At 38.4% G+C, this 27,525-nt stretch overlaps 2 protein-coding genes across 3 annotated transcripts; one reads left to right on the top strand and one right to left on the bottom strand.

The window, feature by feature from the left end:
* Window positions 1-1,429: 1,429 nt before the first annotated feature.
* Window positions 1,430-8,153, top strand: primpol (primase and polymerase (DNA-directed)). Its single transcript, XM_034529857.1, has 14 exons — window positions 1,430-2,013; window positions 3,153-3,439; window positions 3,551-3,645; window positions 3,720-3,858; window positions 4,680-4,827; window positions 4,919-5,015; window positions 5,104-5,255; window positions 5,390-5,552; window positions 5,639-5,736; window positions 5,873-5,959; window positions 6,830-6,938; window positions 7,023-7,099; window positions 7,234-7,280; window positions 7,403-8,153. The coding sequence occupies exons 2-14, from the start codon at window positions 3,266-3,268 to the stop codon at window positions 7,622-7,624; spliced, it is 1,608 nt and encodes a 535-aa protein (XP_034385748.1). The 5' UTR covers window positions 1,430-2,013; window positions 3,153-3,265; the 3' UTR covers window positions 7,625-8,153.
* A 1,594-nt stretch (window positions 8,154-9,747) lies between these two features.
* On the bottom strand, window positions 9,748-26,595 carry acsl1a (acyl-CoA synthetase long chain family member 1a). Of its 2 annotated transcripts, none has more exons than XM_034529854.1 (21): window positions 26,505-26,595; window positions 17,332-17,533; window positions 16,419-16,533; window positions 16,276-16,340; window positions 16,052-16,153; window positions 15,376-15,475; window positions 15,077-15,252; window positions 14,249-14,281; window positions 14,053-14,104; window positions 13,902-13,975; window positions 12,940-13,017; window positions 12,401-12,535; window positions 12,063-12,197; window positions 11,687-11,782; window positions 11,527-11,599; window positions 11,338-11,426; window positions 10,912-11,028; window positions 10,639-10,782; window positions 10,405-10,506; window positions 10,263-10,334; window positions 9,748-9,899 (listed from the first exon to the last, which is right to left on the bottom strand). In XM_034529854.1, exons 2-21 carry the CDS (start codon window positions 17,524-17,526, stop codon window positions 9,759-9,761), a joined length of 2,094 nt encoding a protein of 697 aa, XP_034385745.1. In that variant the 5' UTR covers window positions 17,527-17,533; window positions 26,505-26,595; the 3' UTR covers window positions 9,748-9,758. The 2 variants fall into 2 exon arrangements, with proteins under 2 accessions (XP_034385745.1, XP_034385746.1); XM_034529855.1 differs by having other exon boundaries at window positions 17,332-17,528; window positions 26,505-26,591.
* Between the last annotated feature and the right edge of the window lie 930 nt (window positions 26,596-27,525).

Genomic DNA, 27,525 nt, shown 5'->3' with positions numbered 1-27,525 from the left:
TCCTTAAACAATAGTCCCATAAGTAAATTAAATGATTAAAAGTCTTAGAGGTAAAACATTTTAAAAGATACATTGAATGTGAATATGTTGCAGTGATTGTGAGAAGCCTGACAATCCACTCATGCATATGCTTTTCATTTCTCTTTGTCCAACTAAATAACTGTAGACACTATTAATCTTTTACTATAAATAAAGCAGTTATATATTGCATCCAGTATGAAGGGATTGCACAAATACTTAATGCAAAAGTAGTGCAGGTCATTTTTTATAAAATCTTTAAAATGCAAAACAATTACTACAAAGATTCCCTGCTGCCCATTGAGTATTCTTCTGTTGATACATTAAATGAACACCTCTTAATGCACAACTACTTACCTGACCTTTTTGACCCTGCTTGACCCTGCATTCCTGCCTGCCCCTTTTTGGACTTTGATCCCTGCCAACTCTGTCTCGTGGTCGGGCTTTTGGGTTCAGTTCACCGTACTCGTACTCCTTACATACTCTCACTTCCTTCCTTAAATAAATAAAACAAATAAATAGGGACTTTCTGAGTCGCTCGGACCCTGATAAGAAAACAAAAACAAAAACAAACAATCACACATTAAAAGCAGTTCTGAACAGGTGGGTTTTGATTTGCGATTTGAATAAGGAAAGATCAGTGCAGTCTCGGATGAGTTTGGGAGAGAGTTCCAGAGGGAGGGGGCAGATATGGAGAAGGCTCTGCCACCCCACGTCCGGTGCTTGGTCCTATGTGGGATGGACAGGAGGTCGGCATCAGAGGAGCGGAGCTGACGGGATGGAGTGTGGTGGTGGAGCAGGTCGGTGAGGTAGGAGGGGGCCTGATTATGGAGGGCTTTGTGAGTGAGGAGAAGGATTTTGTATTGGATCCGTTGTGGGACGGGGAGCCTCTACACACACACACATATATATATATATATATATATATATATATATATATATATATATATATATATATATATATATATATATATAATTTTAGGATCCTCTAGATCCAAGAAGTGCTGTCGCCTATTGGTTGGTCTATATTGTCTGAAATAATCATACACCTTTCTAGTGGGGAATTATAATTAAGATTTGGTTAAATGAAAAATGTATTTACAGATAAAGAAATTATATGTATTGACTATTATATTTAGGCTAATAGGCTATGTAATAGGCTATGCATAGGCACAAAAACAAACAGACAGTCATTACAGTGTAAGTTAAATTGTGTCGAAATGTATTTGTGTTGTATTTGTGTTGTGTGTAAGTAGGTCACATGGAGTTAAACGTTACAAAATCATGAGTGCAAGTGTGTGGTGTACATTCTTCAACAATGTTCCCGCTGTACGCCAACAGCAGTGTGCATAGCCTATCGTCAACAACATTAAACATAAACAACTTTGCTTAATTCAACACACACACTTTTGCACAACTGTTTAATAACATTAGGCTGTGCAATCATATTTCATACCCTCCATGTAAAGCCGAATGAAAGAACAAATCTTGGAAATATTTTTTTTTCCAGACAGAGGAGCACTTGAGATGACTAGAGATGTCATAATTGCGGTTTTATATGTATATTTGTTTATTATTCTTGTGTTTAAAGCTTTTATTTATTTTGTTATGTCTCCGGAAGTCTGGTGTTTGGTACCAGAGGTGCATTACGCTTACGGTGCATGCACTTTAATCTTCCACTTTATTTATCACGAGGCTACACATATAATAAATAACTGACAGTAATTTACAGTAACAACTAATATTATTGTCTGGAACGAACCCGTTTCATTACCGGAAACCGGAAGCAGTGCTGTTTCCGGCTCGGGGCGCGCCAAAAAGAAAACGACGCTGAGGCTGAAGCTAGCTACTTGTTTGTTTATGTTTTCTATACGAACCAGTTTCAACTGAGAAAGTGACGTGAATGAATGGCTGAATTATTAACATAAACACACAGCATAAACACAACGGTAACGTAGCCGCCTGGACTGTTGTACCGCTGAATCTTAACACATGGTGAGTTATGACCAATGTACTCGTAAATACACTTGGAGGTCAATACGTTAAAGTTAATGCTAGTTTAAGTCAATGTTACGGTTACTGCTTAGATTAGCTCTGAATTAACTTTGCAGCTCTGTTTATTTGGTTAACGTTAGTTTACAGTGGTGGAAGAAGTATATCACGCAATATAATTAACAGTACTTTATTAACTAAACCCCTTAAAACCGTCATTGCATTAATTTAGTTATGAATTAAATGTTATTATGCTAACGTTAACGTGACCTCTAATTCCCCGCTTTCCAATGGGAAATATTGTACCTTTTACTCTATTATTTCAAATGTATAGTTACATGGTACTTTGCAGATTATATATTTGAAAACATACTGGGAATATAAAAGAAATGAATGCATCGTGACGGCAATAATACATGATATAACTCTGACACGGGGATGTCTTCTTGATTGTGGCTGCTCATACTTATGTACTTTTACCTGCAGAACGTCGTATGTATTTCATTGTGGTATTGATATTTTTACTTCAGTGGAGGATCTGAATACTTCTTGCTGTAAACAAAATAGCCTAGTAGTAGGCCTATCACGATAACTACTAATTTTGTCCCAGAAATGATTGCGATAAACTATATTATTGTCATTTTAAAACCATTTTATGCCACTTATGGTAATATTATAGCATAATGATGCAAGTACACAATTTCAAAGAGCAATTCATATTTTAAATTCTTAAGACCGTTCAGACGTTGGAATTGAAACGTAATCAAATCAATAATGTAAGCTGCACCTAGCAGTACCACAATACCAATATACTGTTAGGATGTGGAAGAATATATCTATGGGAATCTATCTAATCTTAATTTACACAATATGTTATCTACTTAATATACACTGAGTTACCAGTTTATTGGGGACACCTAAAGCGCTAAAACTAATGCAGTATAATACAACAGTCTTGTAATAAATCCTACCTTTTTATATAAGTTATATCTGTATGGTCATTTTGGAGGATGTCATTTGTGAGGCTGTTGAATTGTGGATTGTTTTATGTTATATTAACAGGTGTTTGTATTATTTGGTCCACCCAGCAGGCTTAATAACAAAGACATCTCTCTGTGTAACGCTATTTCCATCTTTTTCAGCTTGAAGGACGATGGGAGGACGAGAGTTCCAGCTTCCCCTCTGCTGAAGTTTCCTTGAGCAAGTCACTGTTTGGGTGCAATACAGGTTGAAGTAAACACAAGTGGTTGATAAGATGAGGAAGTGGGGAGATCGAATGAAGAAGGTTGAGCAGCTTGCTCAGTCGTTCCAGCAGAAACCTCTGGCCACGCACTACAAACCTCGGTTGTGGCCGTGCCAGCCTTCCTCCGTCTGGAAGCTCTTTCCTCGTCAGTGTACAGCAATCAGCTTCGCTCAGAGCTGCAAAGAGGTGCAGTAGTAACATGTGACTTTTGTAATGCTGGACTATGTCATCAGACTGCACATTAGATGTATTTGTGTGAAGGTGAGAAAGCTGACCGTGGTGCTTTGCGTTTCCTAGGCTGTACATGTTTTTGCACTTGAGAAAGAAAAGACATCCCCGGGTCAAAGGATCTTCCTGGTTACCAGTTACAGTGAGCTGTGGCATTACTACAGGTACATATACATTGTGAAATGATTACAATGCGATGATGTGCATCAATGGTGATTTGTCACTTGATTTATTTCAGGACTTACACACAGTCCTTGATGCACTGCTATGAGGTGATACCAGATGGCGCTGTGTGTAAGCTCTACTTTGACTTGGAGTTCCACAAGCCCTCAAACAACGGAGCTGATGGTAAAACTATGGTGTCTTCACTTATCCAGGTAGGGAACTTTTTCAGTCTTCATTTACAATACATCTTGCTGTATTCTGTTCAAACATATTTAGTTTTATCGCGCAGCCTGCAGATAACAATGATTCATATGTTGTTCAGTTCAACAATTATAAAGCCCAAAAAGGTGTTATAAAAGAATTCCCTTGACACTTATTTAGTAAAGTAAGTAAACAAATAAAGGAGCGGTGAGAAAGGTTTCCCATGGCGGGCAATGAGTTGAGCTACCTCGTAGCTGCTGGCTATTGTCGCTTTTTCTTGTGTTTTGTTAGCGTGAAAAAAATTATGTTGTTGAGCCAGCAGGCCAGCTGCCATTTGCTTAACTTTCTGCTCTTGCTCGGCACCAGTGTATGACGTGTAGGTCTGATGCCTGATTTCATAGTGTTGTCGTACATTATACTTTTATCACTGCAACAGTTTCATTGCAAATCAAACAGACACACTTCCTTTTGACTTATATGAAGAGATATTCGTTTTCCCACCGTGTCTGAAATGTTCTACGTTATCTTGCTTTTCTTTGATTCTGCCATTTTTGGTCATCTGGGAAAAACTTTTCTTTGATTGCTCTTATTTTCTGGAGAAGCTGCCTTGTTCAAGACTCCACTTAGTGTTAACACTAAGAAATACAGTATAGTCAAGCGCAAGTTTCATGTGTGGGCCATATTTCATTATATTTTTAGAATCTGCTATTAAAATCGTCCGGCCATATTTTTTTTGTGTGTATGTTGTAGCTTATCTTGTTACTTTCTTACCTAAAGATGTATGACATACAGCTGTATGATGTGTATCTCTCCATATTTTGTGTCTTGGCAGTATATTTGTGACAAGCTAATGGAAGTTTATGGGATTGAGTGCTCTGCAAAAAATATTCTCAATCTTGACTCGAGCACGGAAGAGAAGTTCAGTCGACATCTCATCTTTAATCTCCAAAATGCAGCTTTCAAAGACAACATACATATGGGTTGGTCCAGTGTTTCATGGAGGCAACAACATTGTTTACATTTTTTTTCAGTTACTTCAATTGATATATATATTGTCTTTTATTTGTTTAGGCAGGTTTATCCATGCGATTCTCCACCCAGTCCTGAGCACAGCCAAAAGTATCCTGAATGTTGGGATGAATTCAGTGGCAGAAAACAGTGAAACACGGTTGGTTTTTCAGACATGTTAAAATAAATATTTACATGTCTTTGCTACCATCTCCTTTGTGTAATTTGTCTCAATCATGTACTGACAGCGGATCCCATGCCGTCTCTGAGGGGACGCCAGCAAAGGCAGATGAGATGGCTGAGAGTCCACAGGCCAAGAGGCTCAAGCAGGAAGCGACAGACCTCAAGTTCCTCCAGGTGAAAAACAAGGATGGCCAAGAGTGTCTTTTTGTTGATCTTGGTAAGAGGAATGCACACTAACTTGGGTAAAATGTTTCTCATGATGTATTCATTGCCTTTTCAATGCATAATTTTTGTAAACATTGCCAGTAAACAATTATACAGTAATTATTGTTATAATTTGCAAACAAACAGGTGTTTACACTAAGAACAGAAATTTCCGCCTTTACAAGTCATCAAAAGTGAGAAAGAACTCTGCGTTCACGGTGGCAGATGACAACACGTTTACTAACAAACACGAGAAAGGAATTTCTGAGGAGGAAAGTGTGTTCTTGGCTTCCCTGGTCTGTAATATGAGGTACAACACTTTTTAGCTCTGTTTTCTAAAAAGAATATTACCTCCCTCAAACCACAGCATTAGAGCTTATTTATGTGTATCATTAGTTTTACAGGTCAAAGAATTCTCACGTCGGACGTCCCAGAAACAAAGGAATCCAAAACCTGGAGGCCTCATTGCCAGCAGGGATCAGCCACACATCCAGGTGACACTGAACTGACCAACAAGGCTTCTCTCTGTTTTGCATGCACAAAATTACTCAGAGTATCAATATTATATTATATTTTCAGATCTTTCAGCATAAATGGTTTTAGTTCATGTCACTTTTTTTTCACTTGCAGGTTCACTTTCTGGCGGCCTGTCGTCCCCTCATCAAGAAGTGGACGAATTTGTATTAACTGTGATAACAAAGGATGGCGTCCATGGGAGTAAGTGTCTGGGCTAATCGTATGCTTTTGCAAAAGATGTTTATTTTCAAAACATTTGCGTGTCTTGTTGATCAGTCAATTCATTGTTTGGTCTATACATGGACAGAAAACAGGGAAAGTGTGTGTCACTATTTCCTAAAGCCATAGTTTATGTCAATTATATAAATCAGAACAGCAGAAAACTCATTCTATTAACTTAAATTTTGCTGGACAAAATAGCTAAAATGATCAATTATTGAAATGCATATTAATTATTTGTTAGTTAACTAACTGATTCATTGTTTCAGCCCCGGACAACAAGTGTGATGCCTTGTAGCAACAGACAAATGCTAAAATAATAATAATAATCGTGTAACGCTCGGGAAGCTTCATACAGCTCTTCAAGAAGGCTCCTTTAATCGAGATGCAATGTCTGAAGCATGTGCTATTGGTCTGATGACTGATAAGCCTCTGAGGGAAAAAGGACTATTTCTGGGGCTTAGGTGTAGCGAGCTGATATTCCTGAAGACTTCCGCCTGTGCGCTGCTCGTTATTTACAGTCGATTAGCAGCTTGAGATGCAAAAACACCATTGGAATGTTTCACAAATAAAAACTTTACAAGATAATTTCAAACCAATAAAAAGTAAATGTCAGACAATAGCTGGTGGGTTACCAGATTGCATTTCTGCCCATGCGTTCCTCATATTATGCTTCCGATAGCAACATTTTATCAAATTGCCTCTGTTGGTAGAGATTAATAGTACATTAAGTTGCTATGGACATTCGTACATATAATGTACAAAGTGTGTGTATGTGTTCAAACCATTCTCTGTCAGAGTGCACCATGCAAAGATTGATATCAGCCATGTCCGATGTGTTTACTTTGACAGGCATCAGACGATGGAACTACTTTGCTGTTGAACAACTGCTTGTTTACGACATCGCAAAATACCGCTGGTGTGAAAACGTGCAACGGTTTCATAGAAGCAACAACATCATGTATGTATGTTTCATGTTTTGTTAAAGTTTGTGTGTGAAGTGTGCTCCACTTCCTGTCTGATTTGGTTACATTCTCCTGTGCAGGATTGTTGTGGACCTCAAGGAGGAAGTTTGGTATCAGAAGTGTCACGATCCTGAATGCAGGAACTTCAGGTCCTCAAGTAAGTTATGACTTTAAGAGCTACCATACTGACTTTTAAAAGGTTAAACAAATGAAGGCTACATGATCTGTTTATGGGGAGTGCTCAATGGTGGCAATGCAACCTGTGTGAGATCAAATATTCTAATTTTACAGGTTACCCACTACCACAGGAAATCTGCGTCAGCTATATCATGAAACTGGTTAGTTTGCTTTACTTTCACTTCCTAAATGACTGCTGAAATAGCCAGGAACTCATGTTTGTCTTCTTTTAAAGCTCAAAGACATGGTGTATTTATGACCAATGTTTTCTGTTCACTTATAGGATGAGGAAGACCAGGCTTACTTAATGGATGATGCAGGCAACATTGAACTCAGCCAGGCCCCAGAGAGCACGGTGTGTCCAGAGGAGGCAGCGGCTGACGTGTGGGGAGACGGACAGGACGACCAGGACTACTTAGAGAGCCTGGAGGACTTTGAACAAAACAATGGGGATATCTCCGATCAGATCCTGCTCAAATGTATGGCAGATTTTGAATCCCAGTAAAGGGTGAGTTTCATGTCACACAAGCAATCTGAAGAGGTAGTGAATGTGGAGCAACTACACGGTCATAACAGGAGCTCCACAACCCATCAGTGAGAGCACGACTGGCTGACAACCAAGCGGACCGCTCAGAGGTAATAGCTTGTAAAGCATCCGTGTCATGGAGAGCGGGTACTGGTTGTACATCAGAAGTGGTAGAAAAACACATTTCGCAGCCGAGGGAATCGGAGGAAATACTACTGCTTTGGCTGCAGCGTCAGCACCATCATCAAATCCCAACGTAGACATCACATTTTACATTAACGGTCCAAGACGCAGTGTTAAGAGGCAGAGCAGTCTGCTGACAGGACGCCGGCTCACCTAATGTTCCAACTGGTGACAATTCTGCCATGTTTTAGTGTTTTTAAATGCATGCTGCTTTTCAATTGTTACACTTCTTAGTGATGCTTTGTTCCGACAGTAATTATATCCATTATCAGATATGATGTTTCTAATAATTCCTTTGACTGCAATAAAGACAACTAAAAACAAATTCCAGGTTCTAACATTAGTTATTACAGGAATGTATAAAGACAGTCACACATCTTCTGATTATTTTAGACAAGTAAACCACATTTCCGTGGCATGATTTTATTTATTTGGCAATCCAGTAGGACACATTTAATTAGTAGGTAATTTAAAGTCATTGTATGACATACAATTATCATAGTATATTGTTACAAATGTCACAAAAGTCATTATAATATAGCATGAATACTATGGACCAAAAATGTTGTAACATCACACCGGTATGTTATGACACACCGGTCTTCAAAACTGTCTTCCCATGCCATTTCATGGAAAATCAGAGTGAAGCAGTTCATGAAAGGTCATAGAAAATACCCTGAAAAAGTTTGTTATATGTATAGTATAAAAAGTCAGTTAAGTTATGAAAATGTCATAGTACCGTATGGACTGACAACACTGCCTTCAGCAGCAGCATAAACATGTTTTTCCTCAAAGTATAAAAAACAAACTAAACACCATTTTTGGAAGAAAGTATTTATTTGGTACAGCTGAGAAATAAATAAAGTGTACTTTTAACTTTACACAACTTTTAACAAAACTGCACATTTACCCTTTTCAACATTGTCATAAAAAAAAGGACCAAAAAGAATAATATGGCTTGAAAAGTGAAAGAGGCCTTAATGTGAATAAATGTGTAGAGATCATAATTCAGTAAAACCCTCTGAATTCAAAACAATCTTGTCAAACAACTGAGATTCTGCTCCATTTTACACAAGAAAAACAAATTGAAAGTTAACGTGAAATGTAGTCAAGGACATGGAATTAATTTGAAAAACTAGCTTCTTTAAATGAACGATGGTACCAGTGTTTTAAATATTTACCCTAAAAACTGAAGTGATTCTACAAATGATGGTATGCAGCTTTATCCTGCAACACGTGACACTGACATTTGAAAATCTAAAAACGAGGAACTGCATGTACAGTTTTGTGCGAGTGTGAAGAAAATAGAAAAAGGCACAAAAAGTCCATCAAGCAGTATGATTCCCAATAGGTCATTACCTAAATTGTTCACTAAAACAGGCGTAGCAGTCCTTAACAGGAATGCAGGGATTAGAACAGAGCATCGGGCACAATACTCTTCAAACAAATAGATTTTCGTTTTTTCTTTGCAGAAACACTATTTACAGGTTTGATGATTATATTAAATACCAACTTAAATAGAAAGACCAACACATCAAATACACTGGTAGATGAAGTCAATATAAGTCACTGTTGTAAAAGCATGTTTATACGATTTTATTCTGCGGCTCCCAAGAATAAAAGAAATGTTTTCACGTTTCTGACCGTGAAGCAGTCAGATTTATTGAGCAGGTCGGATTTCCCCTTTGTTTTTAACCCTTACTCTTCGGTAAATTTGACCAGAAATATGACATGAACTAATTTGCCAGTGATAGCAGGAACACTTTAATGGTACAGCTACTGGAAGTCCAGTAGCTGTACCATTAAGGTTGAGACTCATTAGCTCAGATTGACCAACAAATCAATGACAAAGCCCCTCAACTAACAATGGGGTCCTGGTCGTGTGCTTTAAATTATTTATACCTTTTTGACAGTACTCCTTGATCCCAGTTTACATCTTAATTTTGGCATAGAGTTCATCAATTTTCTCTTTAAAGTGGCTCCGAAGCTCAGTCCTCTTGGCCTTCAGGGTGGGTGTCAGCAGGCCGTTCTGGATCGAGAACATCTCGGGATGTAACGCAATATCTCGCACCTGCAGAGGAAAAGTAGAGCAAAAGCAAATTGAATAACAAAGTAAAAGCCAAAATGAAAATGTGTACAAAATAATTGCATTTTTATCAATTCATTTGCTGATTATTTCACAATGAAGCATTCAAAGTTTTTTTTATTAATGCACAAGGTTGTGGATTCAAATTGCTTAATTTTCCAAAAAAATGCCCTTTAAAGAACTAAACAAAATGTATTTGATATTTTCATTCGGTCGTCGCCAAATATTTTCAGCTGAAATTTAAAGATGAAAAATTAAGAATGAATATTGAATTACATGTGTTCTTGAATTTACATTGTTTTTTAAAGTTATTTTCATTGTAATATAGTCAAACATGGCAACAATCACCTGCTCAAAAGACTTGAGTCCTGCATCTTTGCCCAACCTCAGCATGTCCTCCAGAATGGCATTCTTCACATCCTAAAAACAGGCATAAAAAAGTTAACACTTGTAGCGACATGTTTAAGCTGCAGATAGGAATTACTCTCACCTCGTTTTGGCACAGTTCAGAGTAAGAGCCTTCAATCCCTTTTTTCTTGATCCAAATAAGCAAAAAGTCTGGATCCGGCACGATTATCCCCACCAGACACGCCTGAACAAATGTAACGCAGATAACAGGAAGATAAATGCCACACAAATTGAACCATACTAGAAACTGTATTGTGCATTATCATAACAGTCTGATATTTGGCGCTACACAAGTTGTTTCACATGAATTACTTACCTTTAAGCTTTCTCCGTGAACAAACACCTGGGCCACTGGATCACTGAGACTATACACAGTTTCTATTTTCTCTGGGGCAATGTATTCTCCTTGTGCCAGCTTGAAAATGTGCTTCTTTCTGTCAATGAGCTTCAGAGTGCCACTCTGCAACAAAGCAGGAGAGAAACAAACCGAAATTAGGGTTGCAACTGATGCTATGCCACGAGGCGTAATTACATCTACTCCAAACAATAATCATAGATGAATAGCGCTCCGTCAGACTGTTCCACTCACAGGAAGCCATTTCCCGATGTCTCCTGTGTGCAGCCACCCGTCCTTGTCGATTGCCTCTGCAGTTCTCTCGGGATCTTTCAGGTATCCCTGGAATACATTTGGTCCTTTGACACACACCTAAAGGGGACAATATTGATGATAATCACATTTCTTCAAAAGTTTGAATTTGCAGCTACATTGTGAGACTTATGAAGTTTTTATTTTTTACTTTACTATAACCTTTTTTAGAAAATTGTATTACCAGACTTATTTAAATGCATTTTATATTGTGCTATATTATGATTTTTTTTAAATTATGTTTTATTGACTTTTTAATGGAATACTTGGAATATTATAGTATGCCAAACTCTTTGTCTACTTAAAGTTATAAATACATTTCCCTGTGCAACTTTATGTACTTAATTGTTACTGAAAAGCCCTCTTCACCTCTCCTTCTCCATTGGCTGCCAGGTAGTTCATTTCTGCCACATCCAACAGTTTGATGGCATTGCAGGACAGAGGAGGCCCGACGTGACCTGCAGACACAAAACACAGTTCAGTTTAATGGTTCAAAGACAGAACTGTGTACATTTCACTCTTAAGCTGTATTACATGAAGAGGGACACATGTCTTTACCTGCTGACCAGTCCCCGGGCATCGACATGGAGCACCCAGCTGTACATTCAGTCTGGCCGTAGCCTTCATAAAACTGGAGTGCAGAACGTGTTTTTAGTGACATTCACGCAAACATTACAAAACAATAAATGAGTTTTTAAAGAAAGGGGACGTGGCTCACCTGGCAGCCCAGTGCAGCTCGTAGAAACGTCAGGATGGTTGGAGACACCGGCGCTGCCCCTGTGATGATGAGCCTGACCTGACCGCCCAGGCTCGCCTGCAAAGGGTGAAACATACAGGAAGAACAATGTTTATCACAAATCATAAAACCTACCGGTGACTCAATTAGTCAAATTACTGTAAGGAACTAGTCATGTGATCGGTGCTTTTTAGATCATTAATAAAAATTAACAATTATGCCTTTAACAATAGCACAGACTATGAAATATAAAATGTATAAAAATAGGTATTTATTTACGCCGTCATTAAGAGCTAAGTATGCGTGATATCTTATTAAGATCAAGTGGAAGAAGTAAGCTTTAGTTGAACCCGTTTACCTGCACTTTTTTGAAGATGAGTGTGTCCCATATGCTGTCCCGTCTGACCACACCCCTGTTAAGCTCTGCCTTCTTCCTACTGAAAGCAAAATCGAGCAGCCATCTCTTCAGCGGCGTGTTGGCTTGACTAAATACCTGCGAGTAATTGAGTCAAGCTTAACTTTAATCACCACATTTGATATCAAACATTAAACAAGGCAGCAGACCAGATAAATGAGACTCCAGTCAATTAATAAATAATTGTTTAAAAAGAAGGAGAATGAGGTTCTGGAAAATGATAGTGAAACAGCTGGCTCTTCTCTTAAATATGACTTTAGTAACATTGCATTAACTCTGACCTTATCAAACATGCGGTTGAGGAGACGTGGGACCACGGGGAAAACGGTTGGCTGCAGCACTTTCAAATCATCCATCAAAAGTCGAATGTCGCCTTGGAAAAAGCCGATTCGAGCCCCATGGATGAGGATGACACCCTGATGACAAGAGAGCTACTTATTCCTCGATGTTGCAATTTAAATCAGTGCGATAATTTAACCACAAGGGAGCAGTGTTGTGAACATTTCCCTAAATATCCAGTGTGCGTTATTTAAACCCACTGCAGTATTTTCCAGAAGCTATTACTGGTCGTGCTATTAAGTTACATTGCAGGTCAAGGGCATCCATTGATCACAAACTCCTCAAAACAACGGAGGACCAACACACACACGCTGCATTTTTGGTGTCACTGCATAACATCACACAGCACACAGACTCTCAGTTTTTCAGCTGCAGGTTATTTGATGCCTTACTTTGAGGATAATAAACATGCTTTTCTATTAAACCACACTTGTTATTTCATTGTATAACACATCTGAAGGAAATCAACTCCAGCACATACCTGTACAACTCTCTCAAACATGTGAGCTAGAGGGAGGTAGGATGCATGAATGTCATGGATGCCCAGCATGCAGTGTACCTGTGGAGGACACAAAACAAAACCAAACACATGCATGTATGCAGGCCAAGCTTGGTGAACTGTACCTCCACCACCCTCTCAAACATGTGGGCCAAAGGGAGAAAGGAGATGTGCACATCTTTACTGTTGGGCTTCAGTATGCCCTGGACAACAACGTACACAGGGGGAGGGAGTGGAGGAGTGGGGAAGAGATGAACAGAGGTGAGACGGACAACAAATAATAAAAAGGGGACAAAGGGTCAACCCGAGTCAGGCAGAGATTTCAGATTGTAAGCAAGGTCTTTGAAAAAGCTAAAAGTTTTACAATTTATATTATCCAAATCTCATGAATGCAAGGATGTCGTTTTGGTTTCAGACATTGGGGCGGCGCTATTCAGCCAAAAGTGTAGAGGGGGAGAATGCCATTTCCAGCATTTTTTATGTGTCTGGCAAATAATAAATGACGATGACAATGTGTCTTGTGCGTACCAAGATAATGGTAGTACAACTAAATGTGCCGTCTGCATTAGTTATGCACTCCTCCAGCTCAAAATCACATTTAGTTTCTTTGACAAAAGACAGTATTAGTGTCTTTACTCCAAAGAATACTGTCCTTTACTGCCTAATCTTTGATATTCAGTTCTAGGTTGTTGTTTTTTAAAGGAATATTAACTGTAAGCAAAAACATAAACTAAATCAGCTCTGAGTAGTGTCTGCAGTCGTACTCTCAGGCTGTGACTGAAAACAATCATTTAAAAAAAAAAATTCTAAAAAGAGTATTTTAGAATTGGGAAAACCAGAAGCATCCACCTTTAAAAAAAAAAAGAGGACTTGAAATCAAAACATACATTAGACAATGCCTTTTATTTTAAGACTCAATACTTTGTTATTTGTTATTTGTTTACCTCTGTCATTTTCATGAAAGCTGCAGTGTTGGCGATGACATTTCCATGAGTAAGCATAGCACCTTTTGGGTTTCCTGAAAGCAAAGCGATGATCATGATTATACATAATGAAGACATTTCCAAAAGATTTGGAAACAAGTTGTGTAATTACCTGTGGTACCGGATGTAAAGCAGATAAGTGCGAGGTCCTCTGGTTTAGGGGGCTGTAATCAGGTCACAGATCAACACTTCAGCGTATAAAGCATGAATTGATATTGCATTTGAAATGTGCAAGATTATATATTTTAGTAGTGTCAAACATAATCATAACATAAATCGTAACATAATGTATTCAGCAGGACACTCACCACTGGTTTCTGGTGGTTGGCTTGACCCAAGGCCTGGAACAAATGAAAAAGTTAATATTGTGAGATGCAGGCTGCGGTTGAATAGTCAAAAAATGACCTAACGTCTAACCACTTTTCCTTGACCTTTGTGGAAAACATCACGGGGTCAAGAAAAGATGGGAAGGAGAATTCATGACTGCGATGTTTAGAGAATCCGACTACACTTTCACTAAACTACACAGTTATGATGCGACGGCAGGCGGATGTTAGTGACGTTGGTCTGTAGCGGTGAAACCACAATGTTCAGGCGATGGACTACAAAAAAGTGCATCTTAGATACATTGTCTGTGTTCTTACAGTGTTAAACAACCCAGTTTAAAGTATGACTTTCTCGTGAACGGCCGAATGGTGCGTCACTTTAAATCTTTCCGCCGCAAGGAATTGTGGGTCGGCATTATCTCCTTTCCTTTCGCAAAAGAAGGTCCAGTGTTTCCTATGCTAAAGGAGCTAAGTAACGAAGCATTGAAGCTCCTTTCCTTTGCATTTAGAGAATTCGACGAGCACTCTTTGTTCACTTAGATACCTCCGGGTCATTTCACTCAGTTGGGAACCTTTTTAACCGAAAAGGACTATTCGACCGCGTGTCTAAAGGAAGGGCTGATAACAAACATGCTATTAACCAGCAGCGCCTCAGGGCCTAACTCCCATTTAGTTATAACAAGAACATGACGGTGTGACTCAAACGGAAACATCAGAGGCACAGATAATTTTCATGAACATTTGCTGATTGGCCTCAGGAGATAGATGTTTTCCTAATGTCCAGAATGAAGGTTATGTTCTTATTCTCACCTCAAAGTCTTTCAAACTCAGAATATCAATGCCCCACTCTTGTCCACGCGTCACCAACTCGCTGTCAAACGGCTCCATGAGCACAATGGTTTTCACCGTTCGCCCTTTCCCATCGACACAGTCCAAAATCATCTTAGCCTTTTCGGGTACATCGCAGATCACAGTTGAGATAGCAGCTGAAAAACAGATGGCACCAGATAAACCACTTAGTTAGTGTCAATATCAGTGTCCTTGATCTAGAGCGTGGGGATAAAACTGCAGGTGGTATGTGGCGTTTGAAGGTGAACTTGAAGGTGTACCTCTGTGGATAATGTAGCCGATGGCTTCGGTGCCAAGTGTGTCATACAATGGAACACCCACCATGGAGTATGTGTAACAGGCCAGCTCTGAAATGGACCACTAAGTGACAAAAAAACACATTAAATAGATTAACATTATGAATAGAAAGAACATTATTGAAAGGAAATTACTTCATAACAGCTACCAACATCAAACACTTCCGCGAGTTGAGTTAATCATAAATTAATCCAAACAGTCAGTGCTTTTACACCGTATAGCTCGTCATTCTTTTTTTATTTACTCAAAGAAGTGTTGATATCTTGGCTAAGAATCAATACCCTCAGTTCATGTACATCCTGTGGGGACGGCTTTTGCTCAGTTTCAAAAAGCGCAGGTAAAAGCTGGACATTGAGTTACGTTTTTTGTGTGTCAAATCGAGAATTAACGTAAATAAATTTCATTAGAGATGTGGAAACTGGTCATATATGTAGCGCATCAAATGGTGAAACCCAAAAATACAAGTGGACACTACTCAGGTCATTACTCTCAAACAGTAATCTAAATCTAACTTTTTTTCTGACTTCCCAATACATGATGGCAACATTACAAAATGGTGAAATAAAGGCCGGTCTACACAGTGAATGAACAGACAAAAATGTGAAAGATAATAGCACAAGATGATGCCATTTGTCGTACCTCTGGCCTGTTCTGGGAAAAGATGCCAATAAACTTGTCTCCTGTATGAGAGTGTCCTTTGTGAATGAGAGCAGAGCCGATGTTCTCCGCTCTGTCTACCACCTGTGCAAAAACAAAACAAAAGTCTATTGTCATTTATTTTTTCAAACCTATTGAGACTCGACTAGTTGTGTGTTGTGGAACAGTTCAATGTTAGACTTCCATGTCTGTGGTCCACGCCTCACCTCACTATAAGACTGCCACTCGTACGGCTGGTTTGGTTTCCTTGATCCGAGACATGGTCCGTCGTCTTCGAAAAGAAAACTCACTTTTATCTACATTCATTAGAAAAAATTGGCTCACGTGCAACTGATAGTGATAAACTCACTTGATACTCGGAGCCCTCGTTGGAACACCTCGTACATTGTGAGTGCGTCGCTGTAGTAGTGAGTCAGGAGCTCATCACTGTCGTTCAGCACTGACCTTCTTGCACGTTCTCCACCCTACGAGAAAGAAAACCCCCACAATGTTAAGAGCAGTACTGACCAAACCGTCGACACCTCGACCTCCATTACATGTCTCTAGTCAGGAGCACAAGGGAGAAGGCGGAGAGCACAGGTGTATTTTGTGGTACACCTGTGCTCGGCATGACCTGGCTCTCTGGGATATTTTGGTAACAACACAAACCTGGATGCTGCATAGTACACTGTAGTTTGAGCTGTTTGAGGACAGTAAACAGTGGGACAACACTAGCTGGTGCATGGCATGTGCACTTTAATAAATAAAAAAAACTATAAATACTCACTTTCTAATACACAATTAAGTGTGCGTTAATGTTAATAAGTTATTAATGAAGGGTTTCCATCCGGTCCGCAGAGGTAAATTAGATGATCAGTAGTCAGCAGCCCATGAACTACAGAACTAGCTAAAAGAAAAAGTATCCTGCTGGTGGAGGTTAAACATCAACCAAAGGGATACAAGGCCACTTCACCAGCACAGCCAACTTTAACTAACGTAGATGAACTTGTTAGCACTCAAAGTGTGACGAGGAGTGAGGATGTCAAAGCTCGTAATTACAAGAGCTTCAGCTGGATTTAATGTTTCTGGGAAGGATCCCAATATTATTCTTGAATGAGGTCTGACTAGTCTCCTTCAGACAGACACTTATTAATCCCGCAAGGGGACATTTCTCGCTACAGCATCATACACACACACACACACACACACACATATATACAAATGTCTCATATATATATAGAGACATTTGATACTACCAGAGGAAAAGAAAAGAGATCCCTTACTGGCATTTCCACTGACTGCAGGCCGAGGTCACAGGGTGGTGCGAGGGCTTTCGGCCGGGTGGCGAACCAGTAGGTGCTGATGGCGGCGAAGGCACCCATCCCCACGAGGGCATTGGTGGGCAAGCTGCGCATGTACTGCCGAACATCCTCCAGCTCGGGAAACCGCAGCTGTCTCAGGACCTCCTGAGCCTGCATGACTGTTCTGCAGGGAAACAGAGACAGAATTACATTAGGAAACTGTGTCTGCTTTTATGTGTGTGTGCGTGTGTTTCTCTTTTCCAGTTAAGCTCAGACTTGTGTTTTTAAAATATGTTTTATTTTAAAAATAACTAATTTAACATTCATGATGAGCATAATGACAGCATGTTAATGTGAGATTTTAGTAGACAGTTACAAAAAAATTGTCAACAATGCGGTTCTTTCAGGATGCAGTATCCAGCAGGCGGTAGAATTTGATCTTTTGTTAATCAATGGGTCTCTTGTTTTAGACCATCACAGAGAAACATCAGAACCCGCTCGCACAGAAGAATAATAGTGGTTCCAGTCATCGTGTCACAAATACAGTACATGCTATACTGAATACACTACACGTAAGGCAATCTTTTTTTTCCGTTGTCAAATTAATTTACTTTTTTTTTTGATTTGACACATTTATAGATTATTACTAATGTTGATTTTGTTTGTTTTTAATGGTTATTCTGAAAGCAAAAAGGTATAGGTATGATAGAAAGATTAATCGATTGACAGAAAATTGTCTATTTCAAACAAAATAAATCTCCAAACTTCTCTTGTTTAAGGTTCTTAAAAAAAGGTGACAATACTGTTTTTACTTGTCTTGACATAAAAAAGCCACATGTTTTTTTTAGTTTTACACTTTAATTTCTTCTAGTCACTGTCAAGCAATTGACAGTAAGCAAAGTTAAACAATACAGAACTGGTATGAATACATTTCTGGCATGATCATGTACTAATAACATAAACACACAGTATGTAACCAAAATAAAGCTTCACGGATACATCTACAGTGAATCAGCAGGAAGGGCGATAAAACAGCAGAGGTATTCATCCCTGTGATTCAGTGATGATACACCACTTAGTGATATTGATTATTTGTCATTAAAATTCTACCGCGTTTAATAGTTCAAAAGTTCTGTTTCATTCGGCTCATCAGACAGCAGAAACATTAGCTTCAAAGATCTTAACAGTATGTCCTTCAATAAATCAGAGATATCCTGAGTTGATTTTAATGTGTTTATATATCTGTCTATCATGCACTTTTTAAAATATTAAGTTTGCTACACTTTATTTTCCTTTTTCAGGAAAATCTCATTTTACCTCATCGTTCCATGTTAAGGTATTCTTGTCGTTGTAGCCTTCCTTTTAAAAGTAGTCTAACTTCATTAGATATGTAAAACAAAGATGATCCGTAACAGGAATTATTCAGAGCACACAATTAAATCATAATAATTTTTTGTTTAAGAGAACCAGAAATGTCAGTCCTTAAAGATTATACAGACATGACCACAGACGCTGTACAATTAACACTACTCTCCTACAGTATGTCTGAGGGGAAGGGAGGATTTCTGGTCTGGATGTTTGAGAAATGAACTCACTGGGCTGAAAGCACATTTACGTAACTGGATATAAGTCTGTTTCACTTAATTTGAAAAGAAATTAAGTAATTAAGTTAATGTAAATGCAGTTTAGACTTTGGCAGGAAACAACTATTTAAACTCAACTTCTAGTAGGACCTATCTAACCTGTAGGTATGTTTCAACTATAACATCTGAATATGGAAACACAGTAATATCCATATTTAATGTGGCTTTATGTGAATTATGATTTGACCTCTACATTAGATAACAGCCCTGTAGGTAAATGAACTGCCACCACATACAGTAGGTAACAATTGACTTCTCACCTACTTCTATTATTACCACAGATCTCATGGCAACTGGGACCATTGCCAACTGGGACAAGGTATTGTAGATAAGCTACTTTTCTATAATGTACTTTTCATGACAATTTAAATGCAGTAAATTGTTGAATGTGGTAAAGGATCAAAAGAGATTAATGATGATCCCTTTAATATATATATATATATATATATATATATATATATATATATATATATATATATATATATATATATATATATATATATATATATATATATATATATATATATATATATATTCAAAGACCACAACAAAAAGCACTGACAAGATTCAGTCAAGCTGTTCAGGTAGATTTGTGCTCTATAACAAAAGAAAATACTATCTCATATACACACACACACACACCCAATTCTAAAATACTCTTTTTAGAATTTTTTTTTTTAAATGATTGTTTTCAGTCACAGCCTGAGAGTACGACTGCAGACACTACTCAGAGCTGATTTAGTTTATGTTTTTGCTTACAGTTAATATTCCTTTAAAAAACAACAACCTAGAACTGAATATCAAAGATTAGGCAGTAAAGGACAGTATTCTTTGGAGTAAAGACACTAATACTGTCTTTTGTCAAAGAAACTAAATGTGATTTTGAGCTGGAGGAGTGCATAACTAATGCAGACGGCACATTTATATATATATATATATATATATATATATATATATATATATATATATATATATATATATATGATGCTGTAGCGAGAAATGTCCCCTTGCGGGATTAATAAGTATTTATAAATGGAATATAAATCCTAAACAATGCTACACTACAGTGCGCTACACTAGAAGTAAGTCTTACAGGTGTTCCTATTAGCCACTATGAAAGACGAGATGATCACACCCCATCTTTGACAGCACATCAAATGTAGCTAATTTAACTTTAGTACCGATTGTTGACAAATGAAGATATAATAAGTCTCTATACTCACAGTCCCAAAGTATGTGTATATGAAGATTGGTAGAGACAGTGTCCAAAGGCGGAGCAGTACAACTATCTGACCGGCCCTTTGCTGCAGCCGTTGCTATTAGAAGGATTCACTGACCTCCAATAGACCTCTGAGGTTCTCACAACTATGAATAGCAGAAACCCGCCCCTCTCAAATAGAAACACAGACACATGAGGCCACACTACCCACTCACTGGAGCAATATTCAGGCACAGGTCCATTCAAACCCAGTTTGAACTGATATAAGAGTGGATTACAAGTAGTTATCAGGTTTGCAAAACCAGTTTAAAAAGGTAATGGTAGCCACAGATTCAATCAGAATTCAAACTAATCTGAGTGACTTAAACATTTTGAGTGATGTTTATTCAAGATTGAATCACCAATGTCTTATCTTACATTATCTGGACACAGTGTGTGCAATTCTTGTGTTGCCGAGCGGCCAAACAGGTGAAACTTGGCGAACAAAGAACTACACGCTTATGACGAGAATGTTTTTGTATTCCACATAATAGATTTGACAAATTCTCTCTTTTTTTTTTTTACTGATATCCCAGAGTTTGTGAACACTAAGCCTGATACACATAAACCTGAGCATATGAGCAGATTTTGTGTTAATTTACAGTAGAGACCATCTTACATTTTTGTTTCTTGCATTTTGAAATGAGAAAAATGAAGATTGTGTGAACCCTTTCTTGCTGAAGTTGTTAAAAAGATTAAAAAGAAGCAGACCTAAGCTAAGTGGAATCTGCTGACTAACAAGCTAAATACACATGGATGTTTGTGGAGTGTAACATTAATGTACAATGCTGAAACGTGGCGGTAGGGCAGTATGGATAACATCCTATTCTAAATCTTGTCATGGTATGTAATTATATGTTATGAGATCAATATACACAACAATACAGACAATTGTCTAGATACTACCTGGGAATAACAAGAAAATAGTGTCAGTTTTTAGGCCAATTTAATTCTTGACAAATCAAAATATTTCATCCCATTGATGCTAAATTGTCATATGGCCCGCCCTAACCAATAGATTATTCAAAATGTATTCATCAAATTACAATTTAGTTACAAACAGCTTTGTTAACATGCAAATGTTTGTTTCTCTGTTTGATATAAACAAAAAACTTGAAAGCTGCCACTATCCATAATCATAATTTCTCGAATAATTCTACCTTTTTGAAAAAAAATGCAATCCCAACTATGCAGAGGCCAAAGTGGCGTCTTAAAATGTCTTATTTTGTCTGAACATGAGTACAAAACACAAACGTGTTTTATTGTGTAAAGCTGGAACCTGAGAATGTGAAGCTTTTATTTCTCACTTGTTTCATTGGAAAATTACTGAAACATTTAATCAATTGATCCTTTCAGCACTAAAACATGACATGAGTCATGCTTGAGAGAGAGTTGTTGAAGTCAAAAGGTAATACAACAACCCCCCCCCCCCACCCCCACTCTCCATACTTGGAGTGGGAAGATGACAAGCCAATGGCAGAGCCAGCTCCCGGCTCACCCCACACCCAAGCGCACACACACACACAAGACATTGGAAAAAAGAGGGGGAGAGAGCAGCTGGTTCATTTGACACATAGCAGAACACCAAGACTGCGGCTCGAGAGTAAACTACAGCTGTAGTTTTGAAACCACAGCCGGGAAGTTACAAAAAGAAAACCACATGTTTGGTCAGTCACACTTGATTTCCTCAAAAATGTTCAAGTTCCTCTTCGTGAGACGGTGCACAGACAGAAGAAAAGTAAACTAGTCAGCTTGGATGTTGACTGTTAGGTTAAATGAGTTGAGCTCATTATTACAACCGTAACACTGGAGGGTAATGTAACAAGTGGCGCCTTTAAACAAACGTAATCCCGGGTTTGGCAAGACAGTCACTTCCACATATCAGAAGCAGCTTTCTCTCTGCAGTTACATGAATCTGCAAACATTTGTGTATGAGGGTGGAGTCTTTTCAAGACCTTCCAAAACCAAGAACACAAATAGGAGAAATGTATTATATTAGCATATCTGGCAAACTAGCTTACATTACCATTACCATTAGTAAATAGTTCCTTCCCAGGCTGAGGCGCTCGTCATAGCGTTCATGCTCCACGTCTTCAACGTGAATCAACGTGTGAGGGAGCTGACGTTTTGACCAGTACCTTTAGCTGAAGTCTTGGCATGTCATGCAAGTAGCGAACTAGAGCATCAAGTCAACCAAATGTGTTTGACCAACTCGCTGAGCTAACGTGATCTTAGTAACTTACGTAGCTACAAGTGGTCAAATCTGACAGACTTTTGTCATTTTATGGCAAAATCCAAAGGACAACTTCTTCTAACTTAAACAATATGTGTTTCTTTTACATTACATGTCATTTAGCTGGTGCTTTTATCCAAAGCGACTTACAATACGTTTCTTGTTTTAACAACATCTCATGTAAGAGTAAGACATGTGTCATGTTTGACCAAGATGATACAGACACATACAGTATACATACAGACAGTGTTGTGATTAAAGAGATGCCGTTATAGCAAGTTAAGTGTCTTGTAAACCAAATAATTTTGTCTGCAGTAAAGAGGATCTTATTAATGAGAAACTGGGTACTTAAAAAATTATGATGGCAATACGTTGTGATAGCAGGTTAAAGAATCAATGGTTGCAACCTTGATGTCATGGCCATCTAAAACAATGGCTTCTCCACATCCTTGGTGTGTAAATGATTGTTAATTACAGCTGTTCAGTCTAATATACTGTAGCTTTAAAAAAAAAGGAAAGTACATTTCTTAAACCTGAAACCAAATGTGTTCAGGAAATTACAACAGACAATGTTTCACTATTGATTCTGTTCTAAAAACACAAAATGTTGACACATGACATTCATGTGCTTTTGATTTAATTGGATCTTTATGCTGAATCCGCTTCAGTCCAACTCATTAATTACTCTTTGAATCATGTGCAAAAGATGAACAAATAAATCCTTTTGGGACATTAGGGTCACCATGAGCACATCTTGAGGGAATTTATCTAAATAGAAGGATGAGTCGGTATATTACTGTGTATAAACAGGTATAAAGCGTTCGGATGCTCCTGGACAATGGATTTACTTTCGACACTCTACCTGAAAGCCGTGAACGTTTGAACAGGAAATGACAACCTATCGCTCTCAGTGCATATATTTGTGACTGCGCGGCTACTGGACGTTTGCTGAAGCTAATGTGACATCTTTCATCTGCTTCCCCCCTCTGACGGACTCACGTCCAGCCTCCTCCATTCACATTCAATCCTGGTTTTAGGACACAAAGGCTGACCTTGCACAAGACAACCACGCTCAAGACTGCAGGTCTCGACCTCCCTGGTGAAATCGCACACTCACAGTCACATGTTCACACAGTGGAGAAATGTAGGGGAGAGGGAGGGTGGAGGATGGGATTTGTGAAGTGGAACAAAGGTCACACACACGTCAACGGCTACCAACACAGCATCAGGACAAATGACCTCTACACTGTAGGTCAAAGAAAACGTGCTTTGCCTTTTTAAAATCATTGTGCATGAGTCAATCTGGCCAGCAAATCCCATTTTTAAAAAAGGTCAGATTTTATTATTAAGAGACAAATGTTGTGTTTAGATTAAAATGGAATGGATGCATGTTATTACTGATTGAACATTAGCAAATCAGATTTAAAAGAAAAAAAAAGGCACGTTCACATTTTTAACCTCTGTGAGTCGCAGTGCACGTCTTAACGTGTCACCACCAACAACTGTCAATCAGCAGGCGTATGCATCACTTGCATCACTCACTCGCATAAACAAACAGTTGGGACCCACTCTTAACAGCTAGAGGTTAAAAAACTAAACACGGTACCTTTAAGAGCTTTGCTCTTCCACTGAGGTCAGTTTGAGTGACTTTGAACACAAATGAAAAACTACAGCACACTGTATTACTGTATTGTTCACATTTATTTAAGGTCTAAGCTGCAAGATTTCCATCTGATGATTGCTTTCCTGGTTTAATTATCATTTAGGTCGAGAAAACGTCAAAATCACAGCCGACCAACTGCCAAATATGAAGTTTACTATCAATTAATAAAAATAAATGTTTTAGTTTGGAAAACAATCAATTATCAAAAATAATTGCTTATTGTTATTCTGTGGATCTACTGATCAATTAACTATTTTTTTTCCAGTAGCCATGCCAGATGAAAAGATTTACATAAAACAGACTTTGCAAAAGTAGCATGAAGCAGAGCTACACTGTCGACTGGATGAGCTCAAATATACAGAAAAGGTTTGAGATATGAAGCCAGCTTTGCGTCATTGTGCACCGAGATGAATGTCTGGATAATTTCCCAAAACGGGATGATTTCTTCTGGCTGATATTTTCAGCATTCACAGTAAAACATTCTTCTTTTAACACTCCATGCAGAGGCATGCTAATTTGAGGTTGGTTCGTTAATCCGGATCCATCTTGATGCTCTCACATGATTCTTTTAAATTCACTTTACTAGGTCATGATATTCAGGATGTCATTTGGATCATAGACTGTATCTGGACATATGTCTCTGTGACGTCACCCTTAGGTTTCTGAGGAGCCCTAAAGCTGCCACCCCCTCAATTATGTCATACTTTAACCCTAAATACAATTTATATTGGTGAGTTATATGAAAATCTAACCCCTTTACGGTTCTCGTGAACATATTAGCTATAGAGACTAAAACCATTTTTTCCCCAGGTTTTAAAGGTTTATTTCTGTTGTGAGGTTGGGCATGTTCTTCACCGGAGGTTTCCGCTTGGTTGGGGTAACTTTTCTAATTCCTGCTCCTTTAAAAAAATAAAATAAAAATGGTCTCACATCAGATATGATTTTGATGATATTGATTGTTAGCTCAGCCAGCTGCATGCTAGATCAACCCAAAAGCAGGCCGATGGTGGTATTCTTAAATGACCAAATCAGAGTGACGACAGTGTGGCAGTCAGCTCCTGAATCACACATGGGCATAGTGTCCTCCTCTGTTTGCAGTAATGAAAGCTCCTCCTGTACTCAAGGGCAACTAACACATGATTGAGTGTGCTCAGTCACTTCTGGATCGTCCCATATCTGTCGTGGAACTGCTCATGTGACTGCACCGCATGGCCAAAAGAGCGTTACCTAATGTTTAGAAAAGGCCGGTTAAAAAGAGAAGAAACAGACCAACACAGGCTACATTCCACAGATTCCTGTGGGAGGATCCGCCTCAACGTCTAAGACTTAACATTACAGCATGTTGCACAAAACCTGTTTACAACACCTACCGTAACCGTTGGAGAATTTCTGTTGACTTTACGCAGAGAGTAAATAACAGAAACAGACTTCAACGGTAGATCTTAATCACATCCGTCTCTCCAATTTATGCAGTGAAGTTTAAATTATTTGCAAATTAACTAGTATTTTTTAATTTATGTTGATCAAATACAAAATATATCTGTATTTTGAATGTGATCCTGCAGGGCAGGCAGCTATTTGTTTCCATACTTCCTTGTATGTGCATCTTGGTTACAATCCCATAGAAGTGTGTTCATGTGAACAAAAAAGAAAGAAAGAAACATTGGAGCGGCCCATAACCTGAAAAACCACTGATTGTCTATTCTGTCTTCTCCTCGGTGTGCTTTCCAGACTCACTCCAGAAAGTGTTCTCACGAGGAGTGGTTCCAGGTTACTAGGTCAGAAACACGGATGGCGGGGATGCAACTACATGCGTTTGATAATGGTCACGATTCTCCTCCTTAATGATCATATTTCATTCACAATGTCGTCAATGTGCATTGATACACACAATGTGGTTGAAGCAGAGATTAAATCCCCCCCAAAAAGTTTCAGAACAAAAGTATAATTTCTCAGACGGCGTCTGGTCATATCTGTTGGCGTTTCATACGATCAGCTTCCGACATGCACGAAATATCTCAGCGACACCGACAGACAGAGTACATAAGAGAAACACTTTGTTCTGATTAAATACATGCTACTGACGGAACAAGCCGACGTTTACATGACGAGACAAAATGAAATCAAGACATGTTGTATAGAGAAGGTCCTACAAGTGGCTTGATCTATTTTAGGGCAACAATAAGCGAAGCGCAGGGTCCCCCCCCTTATCCCCCCCTCTTCTCCCCCCCCCCCCATGAGGGCTCGTAAAAAGCCCCACATTTCACCAAACCTCCGTAAATAACACATTAGTCTATAAGTAAACGCAAATGTACACGTAATTATTTGAGGCAGAAGGTGGGAAATGTTTGCACTGACCTGTGAGCACCAGCAGATACGGAGAACGATTTTGAGTCTTGAGGAAGCAACAGCGGCAGCTGCAGTCTACATTTTACTCAGCTGGTGCGGCTCTCAGCAATCAGGAGCGGCCACACTGTTGATTCTCCTAAAGTTTGAGAGGCGTGCTGTCATTGGTCAATCCAATCACTCATCCGATAATATTAATTTAATATTAATATTAAATTGTAATATGTATTATAACAAGAAAAGGCAGCGACCCTGGAGAGCAGGGGAGATGGTGTCTTCAGCCGTAAAAAGTTACTACATTTATTTACTTAAGTGCTGTACTGAAGAAGCATTTTAAGATACTTGAATATTTCAATCGTATGCTACTCTATACTGTAGCTAATGAAGTTGGGACCACTCGTACGTATACTTAACATACTACTGGGTAGCATTTGAGTTCATCCCTGATCATTAAGTCTTATCTACAATAATACACTATACTTATTTGTTGATTATACTTTGCATTATTCATCTGATTTAGCAGAGCAACTCATTTATTACATAGATGTAGTGGAATATAAAAAACCTCCAGTACTACAAATACTTCAGAATTGTATAGTACTTTAGTACATGTAGTTACCTTTAACCCCAGATATATAAAGTATTTGAAATCAAATGCCAACCAGCTCCAACAATAAAAGGCTATTTATTATTAACATGCTGATGAATCAGTATTAACAATAATAATAATAATAATAATGTCACCAAAAAAAATACGTCCGCACACAGGGGCCATTTTTCTGCAGAATGTGTATATGTCATACTTATTACTTCGATATCTTTACTTCAGTTGGATTTTGAATTTCATAAAAAAATTAATTTGACTTTGAATTAAAATGACCTTTTGTTCTGGTAAAAAGTCACATGTAGCTTCATCTTACAGTGAAGTGAAACCCACTGAGAGTTTATCACTAATTTGCACTATTAAACTATTAATATATTATAGTCAATAGGTAGTGATAAAAATAAAAAACTCCAGAGACCCAAAATCAAG

The sequence above is a fragment of the Cyclopterus lumpus genome, chromosome 1 (genome assembly GCF_009769545.1).
Source record: "Cyclopterus lumpus isolate fCycLum1 chromosome 1, fCycLum1.pri, whole genome shotgun sequence".
NCBI lineage: Eukaryota > Metazoa > Chordata > Actinopteri > Perciformes > Cyclopteridae > Cyclopterus > Cyclopterus lumpus.
This window is presented reverse-complemented; position numbering and strand designations above follow the sequence as displayed.